The sequence below is a fragment of the Crinia signifera genome, chromosome 6 (genome assembly GCF_055691185.1).
Source record: "Crinia signifera chromosome 6, ASM5569118v1, whole genome shotgun sequence".
Classification (NCBI taxonomy): Eukaryota; Metazoa; Chordata; class Amphibia; order Anura; family Myobatrachidae; genus Crinia; species Crinia signifera.
Genome location: NC_139222.1, coordinates 156,587,748 through 156,604,399, shown reverse-complemented (window position 1 = coordinate 156,604,399; position 16,652 = coordinate 156,587,748). Strand labels below are relative to the sequence as shown.

General features: G+C 42.9%; 1 protein-coding gene across 1 annotated transcript in view; it reads left to right on the top strand.

The window, feature by feature from the left end:
- The window catches only part of PPP1R16B (protein phosphatase 1 regulatory subunit 16B), a 46,195-nt gene that overhangs the window by 16,476 nt on the left and 13,067 nt on the right, over window positions 1-16,652 (top strand). The window contains exons 3-4 of the mRNA XM_083147717.1: window positions 7,070-7,140; window positions 12,282-12,427. Of these exons, the coding sequence (XP_083003843.1) occupies window positions 7,070-7,140; window positions 12,282-12,427 (217 nt within the window). The remainder of the gene's footprint in view (window positions 1-7,069; window positions 7,141-12,281; window positions 12,428-16,652) is intronic.

The window sequence follows — 16,652 nt, the reverse complement described above, 5'->3', positions numbered from 1 at the left end:
TACCCTCCCGGCCATTCCAGGAGGGTAGGCAAGTCAGGCATCATTGCTGTCCGTACACTCTAGGCAAAATCGCCCAGTGTGTATGGACGTTTGATGTAGATCTTTAGATTACTATTCACGTCAATGAATGAGGTTTGTAAAGGGGCAATGAACTTAACCTGGTGTTGCCCCCTCCCGGCGGTGGGTAAGTCTCCCGCATTGCCCCCGCAGTCCCTGCACCCTGCAACATTCCCATTGATAACTATGGACTGTTTAGTAGATATTCCAAGCTATTGATAAGATACTCATGCATCACTAATACCCCATTCACACCAACCTTTTTTTCCGGGGAGCCATGCTTTGGCATTTCAACCAGGGATGCTCCCGGGATCTTCCTGGGGTATGGTGCGGTGTGAATGGGTAACCGGGACGAGCAACCCGGGTCCAACTATAGAGGAAGCAGCACTGTCAGCTCCAAGTGCTTACTCCCCCCCCTCGACAACTTTCCATCATTCTGCCCCGCTCCCATGTGATGTCACCTACGGAGAGCTTGCAGACTGCAAATGCAGGTTCGCTCCTCGAATGGACCCGTGTCCTATTATATTTCTAAATAACGACCCATGTATTTGGGTGTTTGTCTGTGTTTTTTGAAAGCGTACATCTTTGTACTATTACTGCACAACAAAAATTAGAGATGTGCAGGATAGTTTTTATCCAGATTTACTCGAATCTCAAAGTGGCATCATGCATGCATTTATCATGAATATGACTTGTAAGTATCTCCCTTTGCCTGGAAAGCGGGAAAGGGAGCAAGTGAAGCATACCCTTTAACATGACCCCAGTGACATAACAATAGCGCTGTAGACACTGCGGTGCCGGGGAGGTGCTGAGAAAATGTGGGCGCCGTGGGTCTGCAGGGGCTATTGTTACACTGCCTCCTGCCAGGACCTGCCTTATCCTGACACTTGCCACTGCATCTGTGGCTGGGAGTCGCGACCCACAGTCTGCATTCTGGCTCCTTATAAAAAATTTCCCTCACAAAATGGCCGACCCGTTACAGCAGACTAGAGCAGGTTGCGGGCATGGCCTCCTCTAGCATTCTTAAAAATGGTCTGCTGTTAGGGGCAGCCATTTTGTGAGGGTGATTTTTCATAAGGAGCCAGGAGGAGCGCCGGGACGCAGACAAGTAGATCTATGGGACAAATCTTGACTTAATTGTCCGAAATGTTGATGTAAGAAAACCGTGTGGGTTTCGTTTTTGAGGCAGTTGTTCTAAGCTGGATATGTCCGGAGTGCTATTTTCCTGTGTGCAGGACCTTTTTGCATATATATATATATATATATATATATATATATATATATATATATATATATATATATATATATATATATATATATATATATATATATATATATATATATACATACACATCCAATCTATCTGTAGAGGTGCATTCACATCTTTAAACAAATCAATGTTTCTGCTGCCAAGCGCATTGTGACTATGATCAATACTTACCTTCTTACCACATCACGTGGTGGCCTTTGATTAACTGGGGCATTTACTGAGCCTCTGCACAGACGTAAGTATATATACAGTATATAAACATACATGCATTTCATTACATTTATCTCATCTTCCTATCTTATGCATGTCTTAATTTAATGCTTTCCATCAGAAAGAAGGTGTGGTAAGTAGGTAAGTATTGATTATAGTCACAATGCCAGTAGTTATTCCACACCATTGAAACTGGTTAAAATAATCCACTTTTCCCATTTGTACAAATACTGTACAAATCATATATGGAAAACGCTTTAGCCCTAGTTCTGGTTGTATGTTCCCTTCCTGTAGATCAGTGATTTTCAACCTTTCTCAAACGGTGGTCTCATATGCCCAGGATACAGAGACAGGATAAGAGAGGGAAGAGGTCAGTGAATAACAGTTGAATTGGTGGTGGTTGTAAACCGGTGTGAACGTCCCTATCTCTGGAGGCACACTTGATAACAGCTCAAGGCACACTAGTGTGCTGTAGATCCTTGTCTGCATAGAGAAGGTGTCCCGTAAAAGGTTGCAACATGTCTCGAGAAAAAGAGTCTCTAGCCCAGAAGTTTTAAGGAAAATATGTCTACTACATATAATGAACTGATTGTATGCAAATATTTATTAGAACACGGCAGCGATGGGAGAGATGTTGGACGAGTAGGAGTCAAATATACACCTGGAATTTCTCCATTGAGATAAAGATTCACACATAAATGTTAATAAGCAATGTTACATATTTCATAATACACTAAAATGATGTTTTTAAATTGAACACCTAGTTAAGTATTTAATAAAGGCAAAGGTAAAAAATGACTGTTAATGCTGATACCTTTTAAAACACCTGATGCTCGTCATCTGTCTTCTATCTGTCTGATTCTATTTAACATCTTGCAACAGGACCATGTGTTGTTACATAACCCTGCCATGAGTTACACACTGAGGATAATAGAATAATGCCGAACCCTAAATCATAGGATAGATATAGCCCAAAACAAAGTTTGGTAACCTAAAATTTCTGATAATAACTAGGCTCCTTAGGCACATGCATCATAACCTCTCCTAACCCTTGCTGTCTGTGTGTGTGAATCCTGTGAGAGTTAACAACAGTGTAAGATGTTGATGGTTTAATTGCTGAATTAATGAGCTTTTGATGAAGTGTAAGTAAGGGTGTGGCTTCCAAGGCATGCATAATACAAAGTTGACTTGGGTGGGTCACTCAGATATGTAACACTCCTCTACTTCCCACAGTATGGCAAGGAAAGGGTTTTGGAAGCACAAGGACAACTGACTATTTCTGAACCAATAAACCTTGGTGAGGCTCGTTATGCAGGCTTGTTAGGAACCGGAGCAGGCGAGTTTGAGAGAGCTCAGTACCAGATTGTTGTTTAAGAGAAAGAGAAGGGTCAGACGCTCTCCCTCTGCAAACAGTATAAGGATTTCATGATTCTGGAACTCACATTTCATTTGTTAGAAGTAATGAGGGTTAATGATCTTGTAAATAGATGCTAGGTTATTGTCTCAGCATCATCCTCTTAGCCTCTCCTCAAAAATACACTGTAGAGAGGAAGTTTGAAGTAATTAAGTTATCTCTTATCTATTCCTGGCTTAACTACAAATGAGGAACAAAACATAACATTATAAAATATTGCATTAGGGAAGGCACTGTGAAAATTCTGTGGTGATAAATACGGCATGTATGATAATGTACTGTGCATGAAAAGCCACCAGAAAAAGAAAACATTCAGCACTGGTACTATAGGAGTTTATAGTGATGTCCACTAAAAAAAAAAAAAAAAAACTGAACATACAGTACATTACTGAACCTGCGGTTATATAGGAACCAGGGGTGAGGTACTAAGATTTTGCGTGATACATTGGAGAGGGATAATATACCAGCCAATCCGCTCCTAATTGTCATATACAGGCTGTGTTTTAAAAATGTCAGGAGTTGACTGGTAAGGATGAACAATCGGAAGCCAACCATCAAATTATGGCTGGGCTTCCACCATCACATTTTCTAATGCAATGGTAACTAACCATTGCATTAACAAATTTAAAAGAAAAAAAAACAGTTTGCAAAACCTCTGCACTATGGCAAGCTGCGGATGGTTCTAGAGTCGGGACCCAGTGCAGGTATCGGAACACCACCATTCTGTGTCAGGAAAACCACAACACTCAATATATTTATGTAATGTGGACTTTCAGAAATGCACATGGGGCCTGATTCATGTTTGTAAGTAAAACAAAAAAAAAGAAGCAACTGGGATAAACCATATTGCACTGCAGGTGGGGCAGATTTAATGTGCAGAGATTTGGGTGGAGTGAGTTTAAATTGAAATCTAAATTGCAGTGTAACAAAAAAAAGCTGTCCAGTATTTATGGGCTACATATAAAAGCAGAATTTTTTTACCCTGCACAGAAAAATATAACCCACCCACCCAAATCTGAATCTGTTTGCTACATCTGCCTCTCCTGAAGTGCAACATGGTTTTGCCCAGTTGTGTAATTTATTGCTTTACTTACTAACCATCAGGTAAACTTACTAAAGGTGCCCATACACGGTGTGATGCGCTCCATGCGTTTTAAACTAGATTGCATCTTGTTCAAAACGCATGCGATGTACTAAAGCATGGTGCGTTTTGAACAAGATACGATGCAATCAGGTTCAAGAACTACAGGCAGCACATACTTTATGTGCTGTGCAATGGGATGTGCAGGGGAGCGTGCATCTCATCGCACCCATACATGGGCATCTAAAGATGGGCATTTTATGTCAGATGAGATATTGCTATGGGCAACCAATCAGAATCTACTACTTATTTATTTAGTTCCTTCTGGAAGGTAAAAGTTAGAATCTGATTGGTTGCCCATAGCAACATCCCATCTGAAATATAACACCCATCTTAGTAAATGTCCCCATATAATTCAATAACATGGCCCAGGTACTACTGTACACTTTCCAACATGGTCATGTAGGTTAAAAATAGGCTAGGAAAAACTATAAAATTAATAATAAAGTACATTATAACATCTATACAAATACAATATAGTTATAAATACTCAATTTAATAATTGCCAAAATAAGAAATATGGCTACTGCTCTACAAGAAGCTGCTGTCTCAACAATCAATCATAACCTTTCATTAAATTGAGTATTAAATAAAGCAGGATTCGATCAATGTGTAACCGGTGACCTAGAATTTAATTGATATCTCTGCAGTTGAACTTGTATAAGTGCCGAGAATCTCTGCGTTGCAATGAGAATGTGGTAAAAAAAAAATTAAATTGGGAACTCTGGACTGGCATTTATGACAGACTATAGCAAATCTCTCCAGTAACTGCAGTCACATGTATAGAGCTGGTAATATTAGTTCTACTCAGGTGCTTGGGTTTGCAAAGCTGTGGTGCACTTTGTTTTGTAGTGCAGGATTATAGAAATAAGGAAAAAGGAGTGGAGCATACCTCTCAACATTACCTATTCCAGGAGGGACAAATGCTGTGTACACAGGGGGGCGATAGGGGCTGAAATCGCTGGAAATATGGTCACAGGCGACCATATTGCCAGTGATGGAAGTGTGCCCCGGCGATAAATCGCTGGGTGCGCGCTCCTGTTTTCAGCCCCGTTCTAATCGCTGGTCGCAGGAGCTTGCTCCTGCAACCAGCTGATTACCTCTGCGGCACCGCCGGCTGAGGTTCCTTTTCATCAGCGACCATCTCTGGTCGCTGATGAAAAGGAGGAACTGAGCAATATATTGCTCAGCCATATATTGCTAGCAATATATGGCTGAGCAATATATCTCCCCCCGTGTGTACAGGGCTATAATGCTTTGTTCCTGGACTTTCCTCTAAATTTATGATTGCCATCACCTGTTCAAGCAGGTTACTTGTTAAGAAAGGCGTTTCACCACAGGTGATGGTAATCATAAAATAAGAGAGGAATCCAGTACTAGAGCATTCTGTCCCTCCTAGAGAGAGCATACTGGCCTACCTGACCCTCTCCATGGTGGAGAAAATGCTCTGTTCCTGTACTTCCCTGATAATATATGATTGCCATCACCTGTGGTGAAACACCTTTCTTATTAATTAACTAGCTCACCACAGGTGATGGCAATCATACATTACCAGGGAAATCAAGGAACAGAGCAATTTCTCCCTCATGGAGAGGGTCATCTTGGGAGGTTCGATGTAGAGCACAGGTTCTCACAGTGCATGTTTTGTAGGTCTCCTCACAGAATCAAGTGAAATAATTAGCTCCACCTGTGGATCTTTTAAAACATGTCAGTCAGTAATGAGTGCACCTGTCGGGTGACCTGGAAAACTGTATAGAGTGTGCATTTTTAGGGACATTATATAATGTGCTGAGGGGTTCAAGGACTTTCTTATGCCAGGATTTTGCAGTAGCTCAGAGCTTGTGGACTTTTGTCTCATCCAAGATTTGCAATTCTTTTTGTGGTTCATATCTGCATAACTACCAACATATTCATATACTGTATTATTCAAATACCAGACCTAGTGTGCCTGTGGTGTGCACTTCCGATAAGGGATTGTGGCCTTTGCTGGAATGGGATGTGGCCTTGGCTGGAAAGATGCGTCACATCTCCCGTTTTCATAATGTGGGGGAGTGCCCAACATTTCACGCTCAGCTGGGTAGCCCCCTGGCTTACCTCACTGCACAGTTTCGATGCCATGTACATGTGCACAGCATCTATTTGAGGATGACCCACTGCTTCGCTGTGAGCAGGAGTGAGCAAAATCTTGCCAAACCTTCCCCTCCATGTGTAGGACAGCAAGACCATTTCTGAAAAGTTGTACAGTCCTGCATAAATAGGTACAGTTGGGATTTATGTTTTTAAACCTCTCGGAGATACACATTTCTGCATACTTGCATACCTGACCCTCTCCATGAGGGAGAAAATGCTCTGTTCCTGGACTTCCCTGGTAATGTAGGATTGCCATCACCGGTGGGGAGCTAGTTAATTGATAAGAAAGGTGTTTCACCACAGGTGATGGCAATGATACATTACCAGGGAAGTCCAGGCACAGAGCATTTTCTCCCTCATGGAGAGGGTCACCCATATTTCTATCTATATCGGCATTTAATTGGGATAACGATATAGTGCATATATACTGACTGATATCGCCCTTCTGCACCACGGGAGGTTTCTGTCCTCCTTGAGCTCACCTTAGGACACTTGCTTTACGGTTTGACAACTCCCGCTTCGTACATGCGGCATGTACAGGGGGGTGTCATTAACAATGTAATGGATACTCACTGAGCAATTTATACTTTATATTATATCATTAACTATATTGATTTTGTCCATATTGTTAATGATATTTCGCCCAATGTGTACCCATCTTATGTCTCCTGTCTGCTACATGAGCCCGCAGACAAGTAAAATATCCAATAGCAACCAGTCACACACATTTATTGATCTGCCTGGTTCTAGACTGTTTAAAGTTTATTGCCATCGGTCAGTGCTTTATAGAGGTGCAACTTTGTTTGTGTGACATTCTTTAATATTTTCCTTTCTATCTTGTCTGCAGTCCTCTCTTTACTTCAGAGTAATGTGGACCCCAACCTGAGCAATGAAGATGGCCTGACAGCTCTGCATCAGGTATGAGAATATATATGCTGCTCAACTAACTCCTCTCAACCACTTGTTTTATTAACCGTTTCCTATAGGAGCATTACCCTGCCTGTATTCATTAAAGTACTTTATATCCTGCATTATTCAGGTAGCTGAGGGGTTAAACAGAACCAATGCCAGCCTTTGCAATGGGAAAGAACTTTGGAGCTGGCACATTCCTAGCTCCCTACATAAATCTCAGCATCAAGGAAGGCATTGTGTGCCACCCACTGTTTGTCTGTCTGATCCTGTATCCTCCAGCTAATAATGTTGCACAGGGTGGGAAAACTGCTTCTGAAGGACCTCAATAAACACTTCATATTTGTGGACAGATTTTCTGAATTTACTGCCGCTAGGATTTTCTTCATGGAGTTTATAGAGTCTCCTTTCTATTCCTACCATTTTGTTTATCTTTGAATGCTGATAATACCAGGTGTTGAGTAGTATAAAGTTAATATGAAGTTATTATGACATTAATATTTGCGGAGCCACATTAGTTAATTTGATAGCTGACAATTTTTCCAAAGCTAAGAACCACTAATACTCCTTTTACACCAAAAATCCCGGATCCGACCCGGCATTTGGAAGAAGGATCCAAGCCGGGTCGGATCCGGGATTTACACCATTTACACTGTGGTGCCCACCTGCAGTGTAGACGGAGGCGGCACTTGGAGATGACATCATCTCCAAGCGTCAGGGCTGGGGGCAGCCCAGTACCAAGGTAAGCTGCTGGGCTGCCCCCAGCCCCCGTACACCCCTCAGCTGTCGTCTGGGAGGTGAATGGATGCCGCATCCATTCACCTCCTACACTGCCGCCGCTGCTGTCTGCAGAGTATAGCAGCAGCGCAGGCTGTCTGTGCCCCCAGCCAACCTGCGGACGCTTTGGTCCGCAGGTTGCACGTCCCCCATTGATGTAAATGGGAGCTGGGTCGGATGACCCGGCGTACCCATTTACACCGCCCTCTACCCAGGTCCTAGCTGTGTTCAGGACCTGGGTAGAAATCCCGTGTAAAGGGACACAGTGTGTGCCATTTACACCACCGCTGACCCGGGTCTGAGCCGCCGAAGACCCGGGGTTTTGCGGGGGTGTAAAAGGGGTATTATTGTGCTGCTTAAAAGTCGTTTTCTCTATAGAAGCATGTTATACAGGTCATGCCTACTTATATCACCCATTTCTGGAGTATTTTAGAGAATCAGAAAAGTCACACACATCTGGATATAAAGATTGTGGGCGAGAACTACTAAGCTTTGAAAAAGGATAAAGTGGAGAGTGATAAACCACCAACCAATCATCTCATAACTGTCATTTTTCAAACCCAGTCAGTAGCCTGACAGTTAGGAGCTGATTGGCTGGTGCCAGGGCCGGATTTGTGCCTAGGCCCGTGAGGCACCGGCCTCAGGGCGGCACCAGTTAAGGGCGGCAGGCAGGCTGACATTCTGTTAAATAGCAGCATGGCACAGCGGGTGGGCATCGGCGAGTGACGAGCGCCGCAGACATGAATTATATCGTCACTTGCCACTGCCCACCCACTCTGCTATGCACATTACATCACCGCTTAGTGGCTGGGTCCGACGGTCCCCCTGCACTTCCAGAAATGGCTCGGGCTCACTGCTGCCGGCGCCCGTCCATTGGCTACTCTACACACACACACACACAGTCTATTGGCTGCTGTGTATCCAGCAGCTGAGCGGCGCGCAGATCCTCCCTGCGCTCAGTCAGTCACAGTGTGTGAGCCAGAGGGCGGTATTCAATGACCTGAATCGTTGGTCACAGCGATTCAGATTTTACATTCGCCAGCCATTCACCGTTTTTTTACGTCGAATCGCCAAGCTTCGGGAGTCACCGGGACTAGCTGTGTCACCCTATTCAACGTGGCTGAGAATCGCCGCCCCCAACGGCGATTCTCAGCCAATCCGGCGTTTCCCTAAACAGCTTCAGTACAGTCCAATACAGCAGACTGCAAAAGCTGTGTAATCTCCTCAAAGGCCAAACGAAGGAGTGAGGTGGGGAGGAGAATCATGGGTAAGTGAGGTGCACCATGGGTAAGAACAGTGCGTTGTGGGAGAAAAAAAAAATACCAGAAAAAATTAAATATATATTTGTATAGCACTTCTACGACCATCACATCACAAAAGGGCAGCAAATAATAATACATTACACTTGCAGAGTTAAATTGAACACTTAAAACCAATTATTTCACAGGTTCCGATAAAAGTTCACCACAAAAAGATGACGAGGGACACTCGGTGAGGAACGGCGATATGAAACAAGAAATAAGAATCGCCAACTTCTCATTGAATACACTTTTGGCGATTCCCGTCGACTACCGGCGAATCCCCATGAAAATCCCTATACACAAAAACCGGCGATTTGTAGAGAATAACATTTGGTGATTGGTGCTTCATTCACCGGTCGTCATCGGCGAATAGAAGACGTTGAATAGGGTGATTCGCTTTTTCAGCTCAAAAAATCGCAGGCACACACGAAAAAAACACAGAATCGCCATAAAACTTGGCGATTCTGCCTCATTGAATACCGCCCAGAGAGAGACTGACGGAGACACTGGGCCTTATTTTGGTTCATTCTTTCTGACAAAATCCTTCTTAGATGGACAAAACCATGTGCACTGCAGGGGGGGGCAGATGTAACATGTGCAGAGAGAATTAGATTTGGGTGAGTAATTTTGTTTCTGTGCAGGGAAAATACTGACTGCTTTATTTTTACACTGCAATATAGATCTCACTTTGAAGTAAAACCCCACCCAAATCTAATTCTCTCTGCATAAGTAACACCTGCCCCACCTGCAGTGCACATGGTTTTGCCCATCTAAGAAGGATTTTGTCAGAAAGAATGAACCAAAATAAGGCCCACTGTGCTGCTAATCATTGTACTAATAAGTGCCTCCCTCCGGGTCCTCCGTACAGTGAGCAGTCCAGAGTGCTTACATTTTTTTTTATGTGGGCTACAGTTAAAATGTAATGAAATATATAAATAACAATGTATATACATATATGATTACATTAAAATAGGGGGAGGGGGGGACACAAAAATGTTGTGCCTAGGGGCGGCCTGACCCCTAAATTCGCCCCTGGCTGGTGCGTTATCACTCTCCATTTTATCACTTTTCAAGCTTAGTCCATCTGACTCTATTCCAGCTAAATATCTTGTTTAAATTAGTGACTGCATTACATGTTTAACTGACATCTAGGTCAAGTTGAATGATAGGGATCCAACTTGTTTTTAGGTAAGGGTCCTCTACTGTAAAGTCCAAATATAATAGCGTGCGATTTGCAGAAGCCTGTGTGATTATGGCAAGATCGTTATTAGATTCAAATCTAAATTTAGTTTTAACTTAGGCAAACCCAGTTATGCCACTTTAAATCTAGTGAATACCTGTCTGGAATCATGTCGACTCAAATTGCCAGCTATTACATTTGGCCCTAAGTCAGTGGTTCTCAATCATTTACTAAGTGGGGATCCCCTGGCACTCCAACATTTGCTAGGAAAATGTTAAAATTGACAAATAATTGATAAATTATAGTCCACTTTGGCTTTCTACAGGGATACATAGATAGAGCATTTCATTTCTTAGCCATAATGATGGCATTTTTATTTGTAACTTTTAGCATTTACAATCGCGCTAGAAGCTGACAAAAATATTAATAAGCAATATCATTATGTTTTTGCGGTCACAACCTCCTTTTAGTAGGAAAACATGGCCGTTTTCAGGGATTTTGTGAGGCAGGTGAAACACTTTTCACGGTAAGCGGTGGCTCACAGCAGATTTTTTGGGCTAATTGGATACTGCCCTAAATATCTGTATTCTCCTGTATGTTATCACTTTCCTAGAGACCCCTCTGGCACATGTATGCCCCATCCTATCCCCCCACCATACATTTTTCTTTGTAACCCTGAACATCACAAAGTACCCCTGGAGAGACTTGTACCCCAGGATGACAACCACTACTTTAAAGAAAATTTGAATAATAGACATCTGTGTTCCTGGTTCCTCAAAGCATTCAGTAGAGTAATAACAATGTATAGGGGTTAATTGGTTTACAGAGACTGTCTGATTAGCCCCAATTCCAGCGTCTGCATCTCCCGATACTAGCACTTATCTGGAATTATGCTTTGCATGCCTCTGGCACACAAAGCATAAACTCTGATAAGCATCTTCTATACCACAATAACTTATAAACTCAAGGACATATGCCAGATCCAATGTGTTATTGCATGATTATGAAAAATTGCCTCTAATTGGATACCTCAATAATAGGTCATTAATCTGTCTGTTTCAAATGGACAGAAATGCTTCTGGGGTTATTGGATATTCCCCTATGTTTTACTGGGCCAGATGCATCAAATGTCAAAAATTGATAAAAAAAAGCCAATCAGCTCCTAACTAACAGCAGGGGAGACGAGACCCTGGTACAGGGGTGATGGTACGGGCTGCACTCCTCCAGTCTCCCCAGTGCCACACAGCGCTGGGTCCCTTCAGGGAATGTCAAATGAGTGGCGGGGTCCCTGCGGCGCTAGTTCCCATCCGCCGCAGGGACCCCACCGCTCATTTCACATTCCCCGAAGGGACCCTGCGCTGTGTGGCACTGGGAAGACTGGAGGAGTGCCTGCCCCCTGCAGCCCGTATCATCACCTCTGGACCGGGGTCTCATCTTACAGGCTGGCTGTCCAGGTACCGGGGAAGGGGCTGCCTTGGACCGAGCTGTCCAGGTACCAGGGGAGGAGGGGACCAGTGTGGGGTCCTAAATACCGTTTCAGACCCATTCAGACCAAAAAAAAAACTGGTCTGAAACGGGTAGGACCCTGCTTTTTTACCGTTTCCAAAAAAACTTTTTGGGGAAACGGTCAAATCACTCTGCACCTTTCAGACCACACAGATTACCATTTTAAAACGTTTAAAAATCAGCAAATTACCGTTTTTTTTAGTGCGGTCTGAAAGGGGCATAAGATTAATACAGTATGAGGGGTACCTAGAATTTGTTACATAGTAAGCAATATGTATATTCATTCATGTGTGTTTCTGTGTTATGTGTATGCTTGGAATTCTGTACCTTCTCAGTTACTGTATTTCCAGTATCAAAAAGTTTGTCCAATCACTTTGTCCCTTCAGTGCTGCATTGATAACTATGAAGATCTTCTCAAGTTGCTGTTATCACACGGTGCTAATGTAAACGTCACAGACAATGAGCTCTGGACTCCTCTCCATGCGGCAGCCACCTGTGGTCACACTAACCTGGTGCGGATACTGATTCAACAGTAAGTACATTTGCAACAGTTAGTGTACATGGCATGGCACAAATATCACACTTTGCTCTCTGGGGCAGTAAACCCCATGGTCTATGTACAAATCCAATGTTTGTGGTGGGGCTGCACAGACACAAGACCTGTTCTGAACATGTGCAGATCAGGTCTAGTGATATTACTCACAAGTCCCCCTTATCTATAGCATTATTGATATTCTGTGGCATTTATCAATCAACACTGTTCTTCAGCACTCGGATCCCACAGATACATACATAGATACATAGGTACAGAATTGCACAGGTGCTTCCTTACATATCGGAATCAGGCCCTCTATTGCATCACAAGCTTCTTGCGATGGTCTTCAGGCCATGAGTTCCTAACACCATATTATTCATAGAAGCCATATACTCATACAGTATATAAGATCTGCACCTAAGATATGCTGATAAATATTGCACTTACTTAATCTCCTTCAAGAGTGCAGAGAGTTTAGATTCACATAAAGGCCATCGTTCAGATTGACCCGCAAAGCTGCGCAATCCGCAGCTTTGTGGGTCATATATACACTCTCTTGTGTCTTGGATCTGAGGAGCCCCTGTAGGGGAAGAGGGTGGTCAGCTGACATCTGCTGACATCAACTGATCTCCCCCTGCACCCGTATCAGCGTGCGAACAATCAATTTCCCAGGCCCTCTAGTACAAAAAAGCTGCACATGCGCAGTCTCTAAACATCACTCCCCTGTGCAATCGCACAGGGGAGCAAATTAATTAGAATGAGTTCTAAAGAGTAGTGTTGCACAAAAATCAAACAAGTATACTGTACCTGTAACTACAGTAGTAGTGTAATACACTAGCTCTGCTGCCACCTTGTGGTAGAACTGAAAGCAGCGCCCCTTCACTTTTGTTCCTGCTAATATGAGTGGCAGTGCAGATTTTCTCACCAGTGTGCGAGCAAATGGCAGTAATTATTTATAGTTATGTTTCCATAGCACCGTCTGTTATAGCATGCATGCAGAATGAGATGCCTGAGTATTCACATAGACTGAAAGCCTGGCATGGTTTTTCTAGCACATGTAATGATGCCACCTGGTGACAGGTGTGAAACTAGCAGCATTGGAGCAGTGTTATTCTAGCACTGTAGCTTTTCATTATGTTGTTGTATGGATGTATGATATATAGCCCAAGTTAGACTGGTATTCCTTATTTGATTGACTAACATAGTAAAAAAAAATATTATTGATTTATTGTTTTTGTAAGTATCAAGCAAAACTTGTGGCTGTGGGTTATTGTTCTTCACGGGCATTTTTCTTAGCTAATTAGCATTTATTAACATGATAATGTATGGCTTTGTCTTGATTACTCAGCAGATTTGTATTTTCCAACAATGGGGCTAATGCTGGGTTGAACTGTATCAAATTGCACAAAATCATTCCGCACGTGCGAGAAAAGAGTCGGAGCCTGATTCAGACTGACCAGCGTATAATAAGGAGTGCATACAATAGACATGCTATAGTTTGGAAATTGCCCCATGCGAGTATATGGTGTGAATAAACAGTGCCGCATGTGATCATTTAGATTAATTCATTATATTGGGTATATATTATTATATTATATATGCCTTAGCTTTACAGTCTCCAAACTCGTGTACAAATGGCCCCCAAATGACCTGGTCAGTGGGTAAAGGAGGTCAAACTATTTTTAGGTATATAAGTGAGAGGAGAAAAACTAAAGGTGGAATAATAAAAATGGTTTGTTGTAGGAAACAGCGCTCAATACCCTATCTCTGATGTGCTGTAGTGGTGCAGAGTGATAGTAATCAGGCAATGTGTTGTTAATACAAAATAAAAACAATTTAAATACAACCTGTCACTTGTTTCTATAATGCTGCTTTCCCACTGCAGACCAGTTTAAAGTACTGGTAATCTTAAATGGTATTTAAAACGGTATTAGCATTCCCACTGCAGCAGATTACCGTTTTAAATACCATTTAAGTACCATTCCCATTGCAGTGAACCGTGTAAAATGTAGAGTGCCTAACCCCCCCCCAAGTGTAAAGAGTGCCTAACCCCCCCCCCCCCGTACCTGCCCTGTGCCCCCACCTCCCCTCCCCTTGTACTTACCTGCACGGGGATGCAGGGCAGTGGGGAGGCAGCGGGGGTCCATGCGGGGTCCAGGCAGTCCCAGTGCCTGTTGAGAACTAGTAGTTCTCACTTTGCGCATATATGTAATGATTGCACGTGCATAATAATGAGCCGCTCATTACATATGCGCATATGTAATGAGCGGCTCTTTATTATGCATGTGCACTCATTACACATGCACAAAGTGAGAACTACTAGTTCTCATCAGGCACTGGGACTGCCTGGAGGCTAAATAACATTTAAGAGGCATTCCCACTTTAAAAACGGGTTGAAAAAACATTTAATTTTAAACGGTATTTCAACTCTGGCACTTTCCCACTGCAGCCTTAAAACGGTAAATTGCTCTGAAAATCGGCAATTTACCGTTTTTTAGCTGCAGTGGGAAAGGGGCATAACTTTCAAAATGAAATAGTTTATTGTTACATTTCATGACTGTTGCCTGTATGTGAATGGTCCTGATTGTTGTGATTAGGAGGGGATGACAAATGCTTAACACTACAGGTTGACTGTTGGTTGAAAGAATAGTCTGTATCTGAAAACATTACCCATATACACATATACAATGCAATGCAATGAAACATATATTCAAAACAGTATTGAGGCAAGATTAGAGCTCAATTATAAAACTAAAACAATAAAAAGAAATATAAAAATGGAATTGAGGATTTGTGAAAAATGCTAATGTTTAAACATGCAGGTAGTGGCTCGTTAGTGTTGATAATAAGCAGCTATCCATCTTACACTGAAAAAGTATAAAAGTTTGAAAGTTTATGTGTCCATCAAAGTATTTATATAAGTAGATGGCTGTTGTTGGTTTCTGGTGCAGACTGCGACGTCCCGTCATTTGCATCCACATATTTATCATTAATTGATTGCATCCAGATGATGTTAATTGGTCAGTCAGATTTGATCTGGGATGTTGTATCCTAGCTACCCAGGTAGGACTGCAGGAGAGGGGGAGGTAATGTGAAGCTGTGTCGGTCCGGACCTAGCAGCCCTCCCCGGGTGTGATGCATGAGTTCTGCTGCCGCTGCACCACAGGCATGCTTGCGGTCTTAGTTTTTGATGTGTTCGGCCCCAGCTAGACTACTGATCACCACTGGGGCCGCTGCACTGATGGTACGCCGCAACTGACGGGACACCGCAATCTGCACCAGAAACACCAGCCATTTACTTATTTTAATACTTTGATGGACACATAAACTATCAAACTTTTATAAGTTTTAAGTTTTTATACTTAAAACGGATAGCTGCTCGTTATCAATACTAATGAGCCACTAACTGTATCTTTGAATATTAGCATTTTTCACAAGTTCTCAACTCTGTTTTTATATATATTTTTATTGTTTTAGTTTTATAATTGAGCTCTAGTCTTGCCTCAATACTGTTTTTAATATACGTTTCGGTACTTATGTAATATCTGGGCTCCCGTTTTTCTTATGAGACCGCGTCCCCTCGCAGGGCTCGCTGCGCTCGCCACGCTTCGGGCACGGTGGCTCGCTGCGCTCGCCACACTATATAAAATCAACTCCATGCTTAGTTGGATAGTAGGGGTATGAAAAAATGGGGTGCATTTAACATGGGAGCCCAGATAATACATAAGTACCTATGTTTCATTGCATTGATTTGTATATGTGTACTTTTTCAGATACAGACCATTTTTAATTAGGTACATTTCTTTTAACCAGCAGTCAACCTGTAGTGTTATTAAGGAGGTTATTCTGATCGGAGCGGCCAAACGTGCGTACGTTCGCTATTAACGTACGCTCTCCGTACGCGGCCGTTGGGGTTAAGTCCACCCACAAATCAGCCGCATACGTACGGGCAGAAACAACGTCGAAGGGGAGTGGCGTACAATTGAGCGTACGCCAACGTACACGGATGGACCAGCCCTTACACTCCGACAACTGGCGTACAACAGAGCGTACGCCACCGTTTACGGACGTCTCTCGTCCGTCTTCCCACCGACTTCTTGCGGCTATCTGAGCGTACGCAAGCTTGCATGGACGGGTCCCTATTGTTTTCAATAGAAAACTCAGCTTATGTCACCGCTCGTGAGAGTGAGCGTACGTCCGTGCACGCTGGCATACCCTTCAC